The sequence below is a fragment of the Carya illinoinensis genome, chromosome 2 (assembly GCF_018687715.1).
Source record: "Carya illinoinensis cultivar Pawnee chromosome 2, C.illinoinensisPawnee_v1, whole genome shotgun sequence".
Classification (NCBI taxonomy): Eukaryota; Viridiplantae; Streptophyta; class Magnoliopsida; order Fagales; family Juglandaceae; genus Carya; species Carya illinoinensis.
The window spans coordinates 25,408,273-25,425,475 of NC_056753.1; the positions used below are offsets into that span (position 1 = coordinate 25,408,273).

Below are 17,203 nucleotides of genomic sequence, written 5' to 3' on the forward strand. Positions count from 1 at the left end.
AGAAGCTATTGGAGTTAAAATTGATGATAAGGATCAAGCCTTGAAACTCATCTGGTCTCTTCCATCTTCCTATGAGCACATGAAGCCTATTTTGATACATGGAAATGAGAAAATAATTTTTTCAGAGATTACCAGCAAAATCTTTTCTGAAGAGAGAAGACTAAGTAGTGGAAGTAATGTTCCACTTGAGAACTTAGTGATGGTAGCAGCTGGAAATGGAAAGATGAAGAACTCCATGAAGAAGAAAGTAGTCTGCTGGGAGTGTGGACAATCTGGGCACGTCAAGAAAAATTGTCCAAGAGCTGGAACAGGTTCGGCAAGTGGCTCCAAGTCAGTAAATGGAGATACTGATATTGATGCTAATATTGTGTCTCTCTCCATGGAAGATTTTGATCTTTAAAAAGAGACATATACATCCTCATGGCATGCCGCTAATTCCCAAAGTTGCCATGATAGAGGATGTGTTAATATTAGCGGGTCCACAAGTTTGCACACAGGCATTGGTTTGGCATTGATGCAGAGTGTGTGGTGGAAATTCATGTCGATGGTTGAAGAACTTCCAGGAGAGCCAAATGTGGAAGTTACACCATAATTTTCAGCAAGGTTTTTTTTCGACATAGGCCGAAGTGAAATGATTGGAATTGGTTTATTCTGAGTGAGTATGCTTTTATGGTGAATCATGATAGTGGAAGCTATGAAGATCTTCATTGAGGTGAAGCTTGGTTGTGGGACCAGTCAAAGTTGCAAGGTGGAGATTGTTGTTTTTTACTCCTTTTAGTCCCACACCGGTGGGAAATAACAAATGGGCAGTTTTTTGAGGTTATAAATAAGAGGCTTAGCCTCTTAGTTTAAGTGCATCGGTTGAAAGCTTATCTAGTAACTTTTGATTTTAGTTAAATTCCTCTATTAACCTTTTGTAAAAGGGGAAGAGGTGTAAAGTTAAAGTTTTACTAGTGGGGTAGCTTTGTAGGTGTGGTGAGGAGAAAAATTGTGTGATTGTAACAATTTTTCACATAGTGAATTTTCTTCTCTGGGTCTGGTGGTTTTTCTCCTGTTTTGGAGTTTCCACGTAAATTTCTTGTATTGTTATTATTTTTCTATTTTTCTTATTATTCCTGCAAAGGGTAGATCCTAGAGGGGGTGAATTTAGAGATCCAAATTCTCAACACTTCACAGCCGCTTGGAGTTGTTGTAGCGCCATTTGGAACCTTACCGCCTAGTCTTCATTCTAGTAGCTTGTGTAGAGTTCACATTGGTAAAGTCGCAGCTGCTGAAGCTTGGTGGGTCCGTCTCCAAGGGGTTGTTGCAAGGCATGGTAACATTGTTGATTCAATGTTGCAGTACAACAATTGTAGGGTAGTAGCAACAGCTGTAACTCTTGAACAACGGAGGATGGTTACAAATCCAGCTAATACAACTCAATATTCTGCTGCAAACTGTTCATATCCAAGAAGCACATCCCCACCTTGTGGACAAGGTGCTTTGAAGGGAGAGGATTTGTTACAATTCAATTCATCTCAATGGTTCTAGATCGAAGTAATGAAGGATTTAGTATGGATTGTAACGGCCTGTGGCCTTATTAGTAGTTGCTTAAGTAATTGTGGATCGGACTTGGCCCATTGTCTTTATGTTCTTTAAATACGGCAAATCATTCAGTCCAATTTAGTGTATGGCCCATGTCCATTAATTAGTTACAAGTTGTCAATATATATAGTAGACATGCTGAATGTTAACCAAAGAAATTACTTTTCCTTTCCGACCTCTCTCCCTTTTCTTCATCTTCCCTAGAGTGGAGGTTGCACACCTCGAAGAAGACTGATCCTAGAAAATTATTGGAAGTATTTGAGGTGTGTTACACATCACGAGTTTATTTCTTATCTGGTGCCTTTCAAGTTATTTGATTGAAATTTATTTTATAAATCCGTTATGCTCAAGTAGAGAGTGCAGATCGAAACATTCATTACTCTTTGTATTATAAATTCTCAATCTCATCAATTGATCTAACATATTTTCAATTATTTGAATAAAAAAATCACTTGAAAATACAGCACATTAATCGAGATATGTTCATAGATTATAATATATATAGAATTATTATAGAAGGATTGATATTCTGTGATACACTTATAAAGCTAAATAATTAACTGGCGTGTTCAGTATTCAAACTGAATCAATTTGAGCTTCCTTTTCTTTTAATTAATTAGGAAGCATATTTGCACAAAATAAATAAATAAAAATTCATGCGTAAATAACCATTGGAGCATGCCACAAGTAATAAAGGGTTTGTTTCCTAATACCATTTAGCGTAATCTCTCGAGTCTATACAACACAGAGGACTGGCCAGGCAGCAGAGGGTTCTCAAATGTAATTTAGTAGTTGTTGAATCTAGTTAGTCCTAACACTTTCCATTTCACTAAGGCCTGCACACTGCACATATATGGGCAACCTGGCCTCGTTTCAACAAGTCCATCTTCCCGAAATTCAGATTTTTTATTTTTATTTTTTTTACCGTTCTCAACATTTTCACAGACCAGAAACCACGAAAGAAACCCATCTTCTCGACCAGTCTATCCTGCGAAGCAAGCATGCCTTATATCAAAGGAAAGGCTGATTATATTTTGAAACTTGAAAGGCAGATTGATTTAACTACAGACAGGTTGAACCAAAATCTACACAATCTAAAGTGAGAGAGATCCATTGGGCATTGCATATATCTTTATTTGCATTAAATTTGGTATATCCTTCCACAAAAGGGAGACAATCTTCCAAGGTAATGCCAGATGCAGAGAAGATTGTTTGAGACATACATATATATAGAAGCGCCATGGGGGATTATAAGGACTAAAAAAAAAATATTGTTTTGGTAACTGAGTCAAGTCATTGAGAATGAAGTAAGAACGTACATATAGAATCTTAGTAGAGGGTGAATATATAAAGTGGAGACCCCGACAATATATCACAAACAATCAGCGATGATCTCCTCCTTTAACCGCCACAGCCCTGCAAGTACCAACAAACTCAGACATGATGTTCATAACAAAATAAAAAGTTTTGTAGTTTTGTATCCCAGTCACTAATTAAAATAGAGGTCCCACATGTCATAGAGAGCATACAACTGTAACAAAATATGTCGCAGAGGTCAGGAAACTAATGAAGGAACCCTAATTTTATGCCATCAGAGAGAGAGATGCCTGCCCCGTTGTCTCCCACCATAGTCCAACTGAATGGTAAAAGGTATCTTTAAGGTTCAACTGACTGACAGACATTAAAAATTAAAAGTTGCCCCGGACAGAACATATCTTTTAGACTTTCAAATGACTAATTTACCGGAGAACTAATTCATTGTTTTTAATAGGCAACATCTACTCGGGCAATGACCTCAACACCTTGTTCCAGGCACCACTGGCCTGGAGAACTAATTTATATGCCATTGAAGTTGAAATAAGAGCAAATCATTGCAATATGATGCATATATTTAGCCTACAGAGTACCATACAACATTAGTTAGGAAGTGAAGAAGGGAATTGAAAAGGGCCTTCGGTTTTTTCTATTAATAAACTCAAAACTAGCCAAAAGCAATTAATTTTGATCAGAAAAATCAAGGCAAATAATTTGCATACCAAGGGTATGGCCATCAGTTTCTACTAATCTTCTACTCTACTGAATACTAGACAGAATTTAATTCACTAAAGCCAAAAACATGGAAAAGACAGGCAACGCCAAGTAGCCATGACCCACTGAAACTAGTCATCAGGGGGGTTTCTGGATCCTTCTACGATCCACAATATGATTAAACACCATGTGATGGCTTAAATGAGGCTTTTAGAAACTGATCCTATGCGGAATGCAGATACACGACAAAATGGACCACAACGGCTAATAAGTTTTCATCTTTTTCTCCTGCCCATATCACCAGTTCCTTATAATGTGGCTAAATTATAAGGATAGGCATAACCTGCACTTTCCCTAAATATGAAAAAGTTTAAGACCTAGAGTCATAATATAAACATAGAAGCTAAGTGCTAGGATACATTGTGGCTGCAAATTTCCTACAATCTCATGCGTTGAAAAACATACAGCTCAATCTATTGGATAAGTCAAATAGCAGATTTGACCATCATTTTTTTTTAATAAGTAAATAAATTATATTATCAAAAGAATAGGCAATTGCCCGGTACAAAGTAAAGATTTGACCATCATATGAAAGCATTCTCCATTTCCCCCTTAATCGTAATCTAAAGGTTATGTGGAGGAGGGGATTCAAGCCCCTACCACAGAGAATGTCGTATACAGACACCATCCCAATCTACTTCTTACATTGCAGGTGCTTCCTGTATAATGCAGACATACTCAATACACAAAAACCCTTGGTCACTCTTGAGACACTCTAGATTATACAAACTTTTACACCTTGCTGCAGTCACATTTTGCTTAAGGTTGACGGTCAACCTCACTAGACACTGTCCTTCCTTGGTCAAGGGTTCAACAAGGCCCGCTTACTAACAAAAAAAGTGTTCAACAAGGTCCATAATAGTTCTCATTATCAGTCCCCAAATGCATCAGGAAGATATCATATGTGAGCTCCCTCCACAAGGTGCTAAAAGCTCAATATGAGCTCAGATAAAGAACTAGAATCTGCAGTGGTTGGGGGGCTTTACATAGCCCAATTGTTTTTACCTGTTTTGTAACCTTACATTGTACGACTGTCAGGATAGACCCATGTTTAGGATAGGTCGCATATCCCATTAGCTTCAAACAAGGTCCTCATATATCAAGTTTCTATGGGTATTGAAGTTTAAGCGTAAGCAATTATCTATAACCCTAAATGATATACTTAAAACCGAAAGAGTCAAAGAATGTAGTTTTTTTTCTTCCAAATAGCTTGCAAAAATAGGCATTTTGTTGGATCAATTGTGGAAGTCTTAGAACATTGTAAATCAACTTAATTTCACAAGTCGCTTCAATTTTGACTGCTGCATCTTTCACCAACACTAGGCTGGAGTTTAAAGAAAGCACAGATTATCTAATTTCACCTAAGCTTTATGATGCAACAACAAGCAGCAATATAGTGTAGACATTGGAATGATGAAGCTCCTAATTTCAACAGCTATGGATTTAATATTGTTTGAAAGATACGTGCATATCTCCAAACAAAGCTATAACCCAAAGAAAATCCAAAATGGTAGCTCCACAGGAAATCTAGGGAGTATTAAAGATAATATATGCTAATTGTAATTTTGCCCCTGCTCAGTAGTTCCTTAGAAGGTTTAACTGCTATAATGACCACTATGTGTGCTCATTTGTGTATGTTGTATATATATAGCTGTATGTATGTATGCACGCATGTATGAATGGACGCATTATGTATTTATTTATATATTTACTTATGTAGGTGTAAAAGTTACTAAACTGGTAATAAATGAGCTCAAAAGAGAGTAGTTCTATGCTACAAATGCATTGAGGATAATGCATGCAAATCTCGCAGACAAGACACTCCAGAAATTGAAGCAAATATTTACTTAAACTGTTATCTGACCTTCCATTTATCTGAAAGAACAAACTTTTTATTTATTTATTCGTAAACGAAATTTATTAATAGAGATAGGCATAACCCAAGTACACAAGATGGTATACAAGAGGTAAGACCTATCTAGGTCAAGGTAGTGGAAACAAGAAATTCATGAAAGTTTAGGCCATTAAAATCTAAAGCTATGGCCCATAGAAATAAAGTATGAAAAAACAAAGATCTAAGATCCTCGAGTGACCGCTCCTTGTTCTCAAAAGTCTAATCGTTACGCTCTTGCCATAAGCACCGCATAATGCAGCTTGGGATCATCTTTCACATGGCCTTGACTTGTGGGACACCTTTTGGAAGTGCCTAGCTAGCCAGTAGCTCAACCACTGTGGTAAACATTACGTAGTTAACTCAACTCTGAACACTTCAATCCACAATGCTCTAACTGTCTCACAATGTAACAAGAGATGGTCCACTGACTCGCCGGATTTCTTGCACGTACAACACCAATCTAGGATAATGAGGTGATGCTTCCTTAGGTTATCTGTTGTCAAAATCTTCCCCAAGGCTATTGTCCAAGTGAAAAAGGCTGCTTTAGGAGGTGCCTTATTCCTCCAAATTTTCCACCACGGGAACTGGTTATTTGGTAAATGTGTGAGCACCTTATAAAAGGATTGAATCGAGAAAGCACCCTTACCCGCAGGTGTCCACAATAGTCTGTCGACATGGTGTCCATTCGACTCCACAGAATATAGTAGGCTGAAAAATGCCTCAAAGCTGGCTACTTCCCAATCTTGCGCTGCTCTACTGAAAGTGACATTCCATTGAACTTGGTCCCCTAATCGAATCATTAGGTTTGCTACTGAAGCTTCTTGATTACGTACCACTCGGAAACAGATAGAAAAGAGTCCTTTAGAGCCTTATCCCTGCACCATATATCCCTCCAAAACTTAATCCGGAAACCTTTGCCCAATTCTAGTTTAGAGTGACTATAAAACACCCCCCCATCCTCGCCTAATATGCTTCCAAACCCACTCCATAAGCCCCATTCACCTCTCCAATACACCATCCACCCCACAAGCTTCCATATTTACAATTAATCACCAATTTCCATAGGTCTTCAAGTTCCAAATTATACCTCCATAGCCACTTTCCAAGTAGGGCCCGATTGAATGTTCTCAAATTTTTTTATATCCAACCCACTTGACAAGATTGGCCTACACACCTTATCCTAACTGACCAGATGGAATTTGAATTCCTCCCCCATTCCGCTCCACAAGAAGTCACGGTATAGTTTTTCAATCCAAGAAGCCACACTAGCTGGAATTGGAAACAGACAAAAAAATATGTTGGTAAGTTAGAGAGAGTACTCTTAATGAGAGTCAACCGCCCACCCTTCAACAAGTAAAATCTCTTTCACCTTGCCAATCTTCTTCCTATCTTCTCAATAATTGTGCCCCAAATGGATGTGGCCCGTGATGCAGCCCCCAAAGGGAGTCCCAAATAAGTAATGGGAAGAGAAGCTACCTTACACCCAAGAATGTTGGCTAATTGTCGAGTGCTGCTGACATTACCCACTAACACTAACTTTGATTTATCGAAATTCACTTTCAAGCCTAACGCTACTTTAAAGCATAGCAATAGTGCATTTAGTGTCCTCAACTGAAATCGATCCACCTCATAGAATAATAATGTAACATCTACAAATAATAAATGAGATAAAGTAATAAGTCCCCGAGTGGGGTCACCCACAGAAAATCCAATCACAAAACCGTTCGAAACCACGGCTGATAACATCCTACTGAGGACCTCCATTATGAATACAAAGAGAAGTGGGAATTGCGGGTCTCCTTGCCTTAAGCCTCGAGAACTATTGAAGAACCCAGTAGGGTTGCCATTAATCAATACTGAGAACTACTTCCTGTGTACTCGGGCTTTGCCTATTTACGTGGATCAATAAACTCTTTACTTAAAAAAAAAAAAAAAAAAGAAAAAATCAATACTGAGAACCTTGCCGTGGATATGCACCAACTTATCCACATTCGCCATCGATCTCCAAAACCACATCTCCCCAGCAAGTATATAAGGAAATCCCAGTTAATATGATCGTATGCCTTCTCTATATCTAATTTACAAATAATCCCTATGAAGCCAGATTTTAGTCTGCTATCTAGGCCTTCGTTTGCTATAAAGACTGAATCCAAGATTGGACGACCTTGAGCAAAGGCATTTTGTGGCTTTGTAATTATCTTGCCCAAAACCTCCCCTAATATGTTTGCAAGCACCTTGGAGATAATTTTGTAAACCCCATTGATGAGGCTAATGGGCCTAAAATCCTTCACCTCTGATGCTCCACTCTTCCTCGGGATAAGTGCAATGAATGTAGCATTTAAGCTTTTCTTGAACTTCCCAACCGAGAATAATTCATGGAATACATTCATGATGTCCTCTTTTACTACCTCCCAGCATGTTTGGAAAAAGCCCATGGAGAAGCCATTTGGACCAAGTGTTTTATCTTTAACCATGGGTTCCACTACATCAGATACCTCACGCTGCATGTGGCTTAATAGTGTCAAAACCATGTCCATCAACCTTGGGTCTCCACCCCTCTCATTTAGCAAGCAGCTAATCGAAGAAATCCACCACATGATCCTAAATCACATGAGCCTCCATGCATTCGGTGCCATTGATATACAGCATCTCAAATGCATTATTCCTTTTATGGGAGTTAGCTATTTGGTGGAAGAACTTGGTGCTTCAGTCCCTTCCTTCAACCACAAAACTCTGGACTTTTGACACCAAAAGATCTCCTCTAATGAAATTAATCTCTCCACCTCTGAAGCCAAATATGTCAAACTTGATAATTCTTCGGGGGAGAGGACTCGAGTCTCAAGTATCCTCTCAAACTGTTGTAGCTCCTCCACCATAGTTTTCTTTCACTCCCCTATATCTCCAAAGGACTAGGAATTCCAAAGCTTAAGGTCATTCTCATAGCTTTTAGTTTCCGGGCTAGTATGAAGGAGGGGGTACCATGATACTAATATGAAGACCACCACTGCCTAACCCGTTCCACAAAGCCCTCACTTTTAAGCCACATAGTTTCGAACTTAAAATAACAGCACCCACCTTGTATACCACCACAATCCAACTGGATGGGAAAATGATCCGAACATAGATGAGGCAACCTCTTTTGGCACACCTCTGGGTAATGAGATTCCCAATCCGGTGAGGTTAGAAATCCGTCCAGCCGAGACCACATCCAATTATTAGACCAAGTAAAAGGGCCCCCCCATAAGGGGAGATCCACCAAGTTCAAGTAAAAAATGCAATTTGAAAATTCTGTAATTGCTGGGCGCATCCTGTTGCCTCCAAATTGTTCACTAGGAAATCTAATAACATTGAAGTCCCCACCAACACACTAGGGAAGATCCCACCAGCTATGTAAGCCAGCAAGCTCCTCCCATATCTTCGATCATTGTCTACATTGGGTCCATATAAACTTTCAAAAGCCCACAAGAAATTATCTGTTACACTCCTAAAAGAACAAGGCACTATATACTCCCCCACAAAATCCCCTAACTTCTCCACAACTTTTTGTCCCACATCAATAAAATTTCACCTGAAGCCCATTCGATGCAAGATAGACCTAGTCAGCATAAGTACAACTCCACACACTTCACATTATTCGCCTAGAAAGTTCAACTATTTATGCTTTAGAATAGCTTCGATTCAAGTTGAGCATATAATCTCAGCAAGTTTGAAATTGTTGAAAATATGCTCATCCAAGTATCGGCATAAATTTTGAATTTCTCCAAATTTTAGTTCAAAAATGGATAAAACTCAACTCACACCAAGGACCTTAAAAATTGTTTTCAATATACACATTCATTTTTTTAGTTAGTAAAAACCCAAAATGCCAAATAATAGAAACATTTCTTCTCATTTTGGGAGATCACCATCAATAGGGAGCAACCTCTCTTTCTTCTCATCATCTTTTCTTTCTTTCTTTCTTTTTATAGAGGGAGGAGGTGGGTGGAAGGGGTTACAACAAAAGCCTAACCACAAAAGGAATGTATAAGCAACCTCTCAACCAACGAATTTGTAACACTTCTAATTTTCTAAAATTCAGATGGATTTCAGTTTATAGGTAAACAACAATGAACAATGTCATAAACAAGAAAGACAACTGGTAAATCAACAAGCCTTCATAAACAATAGGCAGTGATACACGCTGCTTATCAAAAAAACAATAGGCGAGTGATACACACTACCGAAAAACATTAACCAATCCCCTATCATTATGAGTATACATGAATCACTCTTAATACCTTTCGCAAAAAGTACAGCTTGATTTTACCAACCACCTCATGCTCACAATAGTAGAAGTCCTATGCTCACAAAACTTCAAGAATTTTAGAATATTTAATATGCCGTTTATATCCACCACAAATATTTACGCAATACACTCCATCTTTCTTTTTTTTATTGGCACCAGGTGTCCAGAACAGTATCCCGACTAATCCCGGCTGTACACAGGCCCTTTAGCAAGGAATTTCCCGCAAATGCACCTCGGGTAATTCAAGGGGAAAATCCCTCAATGGCCCTTAGAGATTGTTTGCACTCAAAGGGATTTGAACCTTAGACTTAGGGGGAGCATACCCCCAAGCCCAAGGCCTTTACCACTTGAGCCAACCCCTAGGGGTTACTCCTTCATCTTTCCTAATAAAGAAAACTGTTGGTGAATAATAAAACATAGAAGAGAAGCTGACTAGTAGTCCATTATCTTGGGTATTATTGTAATTGAACACATTTGTCCACTAACTTCCAATTGATTTCCCAAATGTGAACAAAACCTTATTGCAAACTGTTTTGCTTACAATAAGCCACATCCAATATGCCATATACATAGCATAAGTGAATAGGCTGTTTTGTGGGATGTGGGAGCTGGGAGCGTATTCTACCACAAAAGTTCACAAAAACTTGCTTCCACCTCTTTTCACAAAGGTTCCTTACCCACTTGCCATCAACTATCCCTCTTCTTCTAAACCATTTGGTTATTAAATGGACTAGGACTTAGAACAAACTCTAAGAAGTACTTCTGTTTGATAAACTCAAACAGAGATGTCAGTAGGATTATTATGGATTAAAGAGAGGGAAAGCAAACAACAGTGGGCAACAGAATTTTCCAAGTCAGATGAAGATCGTCAGAGTAAATTAATTCATGTTAACTTTCCATCAGAACGGCATTAAATGAATCCGCACCCCCACCAAGAAAGACAACAAAGGAACAAAAATTGTAGGACCACGCTCCTTTTCTACTCGGAACTTGTGTTGAATTGTAAGGTTCAATTAGAATCATCCAAACATGCAGCAATAAAAATAGCTTCTTAAGCGAAATCACTCCAGTCTTCCCAGATGAATACAAAACCGAATCGCATAAGAGTTTTAGTCATTTTCATGTGTTTTGTCCAATCCAAGCAATTACTCCAATAATAAATCACACAAAAATTGTGAGAACATAGAAAACGAAAACGCAAACGCAATCAACAACCAATGCGCAACAAACTGTATAAGAAAGAAGGGGAAAATATTCAATTGCACACGAGAAAAAGGCATTGTATTGCATTTCCTTGGCATTTCAATTCAATTAATTGAAAAAGAAGGCCCCGAAGAAGAGAACAGAAAAGATACTCACTTCCTATGCCGCTTGCCACGCTTGGGCCCCCAGCCCTCAAGCTTGGCGACGGGACAGCCACAGCGTGAGCGGAAGAGCAAAACGGCGCGGCCATTGGGCGGGGCCATCTTCCTAAGCTCGGATCGGAGGCATTCGTAATCGGGGTTAGATTCGCTGCCGCCTTTCCAGGGCAAGCCATCGATCTCCTTCGACTTGGCGGCGGATTTGACGCAGTCCTCGGTCTGCAGCTGCAAATCGAACTCCATGGCCTTCTTCAAGCCCTTGCAGCCAGGGTTTCGGCAGCGCCTGGATCGGGCGCCACAGCAGAAGTCAGCGAGGGCGGCGGAGACGGCGAAAAAGAGGATAAAGGAGAGGAGGTAAGGGACAGAGACATGTTGAAGGAGTGGGGAGAAGTTGGAGAGGAGGAGGGAGATGGAGTGGAAGAGGTAGGAGAAGTAGGAGGAGAGGAGGAAGGAGCCGGAGAAGAGGACCAGGATAAGGATGAGGAGGTCGAGCGTGGCGGAGGGGGAGTGCTTGCAGAGGGCGGGGTTAGGGTTAGAATTAGGATTGGGGTTAGAAGATCTGTGGGGTTTGGGGAATATCGAGGAGGAGTTGGAATTGGAGGGCATGGTGGTGAAGAGGAGGGGGCGCATGTTAGAGAAATGTAAGCCAGTGAAAGTTCGTGTCTACCACCGAGACGAAGATGCCTGTATGTAATATATATACATATACATTTATATAAATATATCTAGAGAGAGAGAGAGAGAGAGAGGTCGAAGGAAATGGTGGATGGTGACAGATCGAGAGCTGGGGGGTGTGAAGGAGAGCCGAAGAAGCCAGCCCCAGGTGCGCAGGTTAGCCGGAGGGGTGCGTATGGCACTCAGGGAGGTGGTGTGGTCACGCACGCGCCTCGAGACAGAGAGAGTGGGGGTGGTAGAAAAGTGAAAAAGTAGAAAAGTGGGAAACCTTTTCTTTTTTAAAAAATATATTTGCATCGTAATTATGCATTAATTTGTATATTAATATAATATAATTAATTAAAATATAAATTTTATTAAAAATAATATTAATTTAAATTTTAAGTATAAATAAATCAGTATTAATATATAGATTAATATGTGACTGTGTTTGTATATAACAAAATTTTTTCTTTTTATTTATGAAGGTGGAGAAAAATAATAATATAAAAAAATATATTATAATTACAGATAAATTATATAAAAATAAATTTATAAATTAATATAATATGATGTGATATATGAAATTATAAAATAGATATAATAAATTTTATAAAAATATATTAATTTATAAATTTATTTTATATAATTTATTTATATTTATAATAGTTCTTCATATTAAAGCATATTCCTTTATTTGAAAACTGGAGATAGAATTGGGAGGCAGGCCGGAAGCAAAAAGTTCTTTGATTGGTTTATTTATTTATCTTCTTGACTTTGTATTAATTTATATAAATAAATGAAGGTATTGTGATGTGATTTGTCATATTGGATTTAGTTGGATTGAGATTATTATAAGGAGTGGCTCTACAGCCACGTATGAAAATCTTGACGGAGATTTCAACAGCATATTTATTTTTTTAATATTTTTAAAAAAGATTCACTATATTATTAAAATATATTTCTTTAATCATTAAATAAAAATAATTATTATCAAGATCTCCGTTGAAATTCTCATGTGTAGTTTTAGCATTTCTGTATTATAAAAAATAGAAAAAAAATTAATAAATTTGCAAGCCAATTATCAAGGTAAAGATAATTACACTCCCAAGTTAATTATTCAAATCAATAATATAAGACTACTCTCCATCTTACATTTTATCATTTTCAAATCTTAATAGTATTTTATATGTAATAGATTTTAAATAACTGTTAATTAAGTGATTGACTAAATATATGATATCAATAAATATAATTAAGAATGATAAAATTTTAGATAAAAAATAATATTTATTTATTTTGTTATCCAATCCAAGTTGGGGAAATTCTTCCATTATTTATTTTTTGGATTATATTAATCCCGAATAGCACTGTTCTATTTGATCGCACGTTATTCTTTTTTAGTTTTTTTATATTATTTTAATATATTTAAAAAAGAAAAAATATATTAATATATTTAAAATTACTTTTTTATTCATTAAAAAAAAAATTGCACATTTCAGCATAGACTTGGAAGGGTAAAGTAGATAATGTTGACTAAACTGTTCTCCTCGTACTGCTGATTGACAAGTATATTTTCAACCACGAAATGCCTGCAAAGGAACACTTTAATGTATTATTGAATAGTTTTGGACCTTTCAATCTGAGGAATGGCCATTTAATAACAAGATATTAACAATAGTAAACGGTACCAATCACGAGAATGCAACCTGTTATCTTTTGGAGCTCTTTTGGTCCTTTAAAATTTGGTGGATAACACCAGCAGTCTTGCAGGGTCAAGGCTTTTCTTCTCTTTCCAGAAAGTAGAGCTTACAGATCTGAGATTTGAATAGTCAAGACCATAAAACTTGTCAAATGTAAGACTCTTAAGAGTGTGGAGCCTGGTTTATACTGGTAAGATGGTATATCGAGAGTTTGTTCGTTCTTCGCTCGATATATCATTCGAGCGAAATTCAAATTAAGAGTTTGATCAATAAGTGTTTAATATTGGACTCAAGTAAAGCCCAGACAGAAAATTAGCTCAACAGACGCTCGACAATCAAATCAAATAAAACTCAACTTGAGAGTTCGCTCGAATCTCGCTCAATTTAACGTTCGAGCAAATACTAAATAGAAAAGTTGCTCAATACACACTTGAGACATCACTTGAGCAAACATAAAGAAAAATGACTAGCTTAAGGTATTTTCACTGAGCCGCTCAATGCGCATATAAAAGTAAAATGTTGAAACGGGAAATTACATATAGAACGGCATTTGTGAGCATTGAGAGAGAGGGACAGCTTGAGTTGAGTGAAAATCTTGTAATTTTCACAATGTACTTCAACATTCCTCTTAATAAAAATTTCTCGTAACTCTGTGGACGTAAGTAAATTACTAAACCGTGTAAATCTTGTGTTGTGCGATTGTTTTACCTTTATTTATTTTTACTATTATCACATTATCATTCCCAACGACTTAAATTAAAACTTCAAGCTTGAGATTGAGGAAAAACAATGGCTGGAGAAGAAGCGAAAGTGCCTTGAATAGAAAAGTTTGACTATGTAGATTTTGGGTATTGGAGAATTCAGATTAAATATTATTTTTATGGGAAAAAACTATGTCTTCCTCTACTAGGAAGGAAGCCGGAAAGTATAGAAGATGCTAATTGAGATCTATTAGATTGATAAGTTTAGGGGGTTAACCGGTTGACTCTATCAAGGTTAGTTACACATAATGTTATTAAAGAAAAAACCACAATAGATCTTAAGGTAGCATTATTTGGGATGTACAAGAAGCCGTATGCAAATAACAAAATACACCTGATGAAGAAACTGTTCAATCTAAATATGTCTGGAGTACATCTGTTACCCAATATTTGAATGAATTTAATGCTATCACAAATTAATTGTCGTTTGTTGAAATTGAGTTTGATGATGAGATTATTAAAGCATTGACTCTATTAACATCAATGCCAAATAGTTGGGAAGCCATGATAATGGATGTGAGTAATTATGCTGGTAAAATGAAATTAAAATATGATGATATTCGAGATTTAATTCTTGTTGAGGAGGTATGCAGGAAAGATTTGATCGAAACCTCTAGTTTAGGCTCTGTCTGAACATTGATTCTAGGGGCAAAAATTATGATAGGGTAGATCAAAGACCAAAAGCTCGAAAAAGACAGAATGACACTGAAAATGTTGTAATTGAGGAAGTACAAGACACTCTACTTCTTGCAGTTTATAGTCTAGTTAATGATTGGGTATTAGATTCAGGTGCTTCATTTCACACCATTTCACATTATGAAATTATGCAGAACTATGTTTATGGTAATTTTGATTAGGTGTATTTGGCTGATGGAAGAACATTGGATGTAGTGGGATTTGAAGATGTGCACATTACACTCCCACATTAATGTGTGGACTTTATAGAAAGTCAAACAGTTTACCAAGTGAAGAATCTGATCTCTGTGGGACAGTTGGATGATAACGGCCATTTAATTGTTTTTTCAGGTGGTTTGTAGAAAGCTACAAAAGGATCTATGGTCTTAGCACGTGGACAGAAGAATGGTGCTCTATATATGAACAATGCAGAACTTAGGCACTCTAGGTTGGGTCATATGAGTCAGAGAGGTACATAATCACTTTTGTCATAGGGAAAGTTGCCAAAACTGAAGTTAGTCAATCTAGACATGTGTGAGAGCTATATTATAGGCAAGCAGAAAAAAGTCAACTTCTTGAGAGGCGGCAGAGCACTAAGACCAAGTAAGTTGGAACTTGTACACACTGGCCTATGGGGGCCTTCCCCAGTCCCATCACTTGGAGATTCCTGATGCTACCTCACATTCATCGATGATTACAACAGAAAAGTATGAGTTCATTTCTTGAAATTTAAATTTGACATATTTGATGTGTTCAAGAAATGGAAAGCCCAAGTTGAGCTAGAGATAAGCCTAAGGTCTAACAATGACGGAGAGTACATTGATGGAGGATTCAGAGAGTACTGTGCAACACACAGTCTCTGAATGGAGAAGACCATTATAGGAAGCCCACAACAAAATAGTGTTGCTCAGCACATGAACACGACTTTCAATGAGCGTGCCAAAAGTATAAGATTGCATGCTCAATTACTACCTACATTCTGGACAGATGCAATCAACACTATAGTTTATTTGATAAATAGAGGACCTTCAGTTCCGTTGGAATACATACTACCTAAGAAGTGAAACTTTCTCATCTTAAAACCTTTGGTTATGTTTCTTATGGTTATGTTGATTCTAATGCTCGTAACAAGTTTGATGCCAAGTTAAGAAAGTGTTACTCATTGGCTATAGAGATGTTGTTTGGCTATCGCTTATGGGATGAGTAGAGTTGTATAATCATCAGTAGTAAGAATGTAATTTTCAATTAGAAAGTTATGTACAAAGACAGATCTAGTACAACAATAGATGCAATTCCTCGTGAGTCTGGGGGTGAGCACGGATGACCTACTATAGGTTATAGTGCCGATCAATAACGAGAGTGATGGGGAGAGTGGGCCTAACGCATCCATTCATATTTTTCCCACAAACTGATTCAGAGCCATCCACACCTATAACTGCAACTTGCATTATATTTTCAACTATATTTTATTAACAGATAGTGGTGAACAACAGAACTATGAAGAAATCTTACAAGATGAAAATTTGAACAAGTGGAAGTCTGCCATGAAAGAAGAGATGTATTCTTTATTAGGAAATCAGACATGAGAGTTGACTGAGCTTTTAATAGGAAAAAAAGCTTTATACAACAAGTGAGTATATCGGTTGAAGACTGAGCATGACGACAATGAGAGGTATAGAGCCAAACTAGTTATGAAAGGATTTGAGTAGAAGCAAGACATTAACTGTTATGATATTTTCACACCAGTGATTAAAATCACCACTATTAGGTTAGTACTGAGACTAGTAGTTACAAAAGATTTATATCTTGAGCAGTTATATGTTAAGACAACTTTTCTTCATGGAGATTTAGTAGAAGAAATTTACATATAATCAGCCAAAGGGATTTGCCTTACATAGGAAGAAGAGTCTGGTTTGCAAACTAAAAAATACCTTGTACGATCTAAAACAAGCTCCCAGGCAATGATATAAGAAACTTGACAGTGTTATGTGCAGTTCAAGATGAATTAGATGTTAGGCAGACCACTGTTGCTATGTTAGACATTTTGACATTTTGTTACTATATGTTAATAATATGCTTATTGCAGGGTCCAGTATTGAGAAGATTAATGATTTGAAGAGACAATTCTCAAAGCAGTTTACATAGAAAGATTTGGGAGCTGCAAAACAAATCTTTGGCATGAGAATTATCTAAGACAA

The 17,203-nt window shown here is 37.3% G+C and overlaps 1 protein-coding gene across 1 annotated transcript; it reads right to left on the minus strand.

The window, feature by feature from the left end:
• Nucleotides 1-2,697: 2,697 nt before the first annotated feature.
• On the minus strand, nucleotides 2,698-12,063 carry LOC122300503 (uncharacterized protein At5g19025). The gene is made up of 2 exons (XM_043111212.1): nucleotides 11,211-12,063; nucleotides 2,698-3,000 (listed from the first exon to the last, which is right to left on the minus strand). Exons 1-2 carry the CDS (start codon nucleotides 11,840-11,842, stop codon nucleotides 2,967-2,969), a joined length of 666 nt encoding a protein of 221 aa, XP_042967146.1. The 5' UTR covers nucleotides 11,843-12,063; the 3' UTR covers nucleotides 2,698-2,966.
• Nucleotides 12,064-17,203: the final 5,140 nt, after the last annotated feature.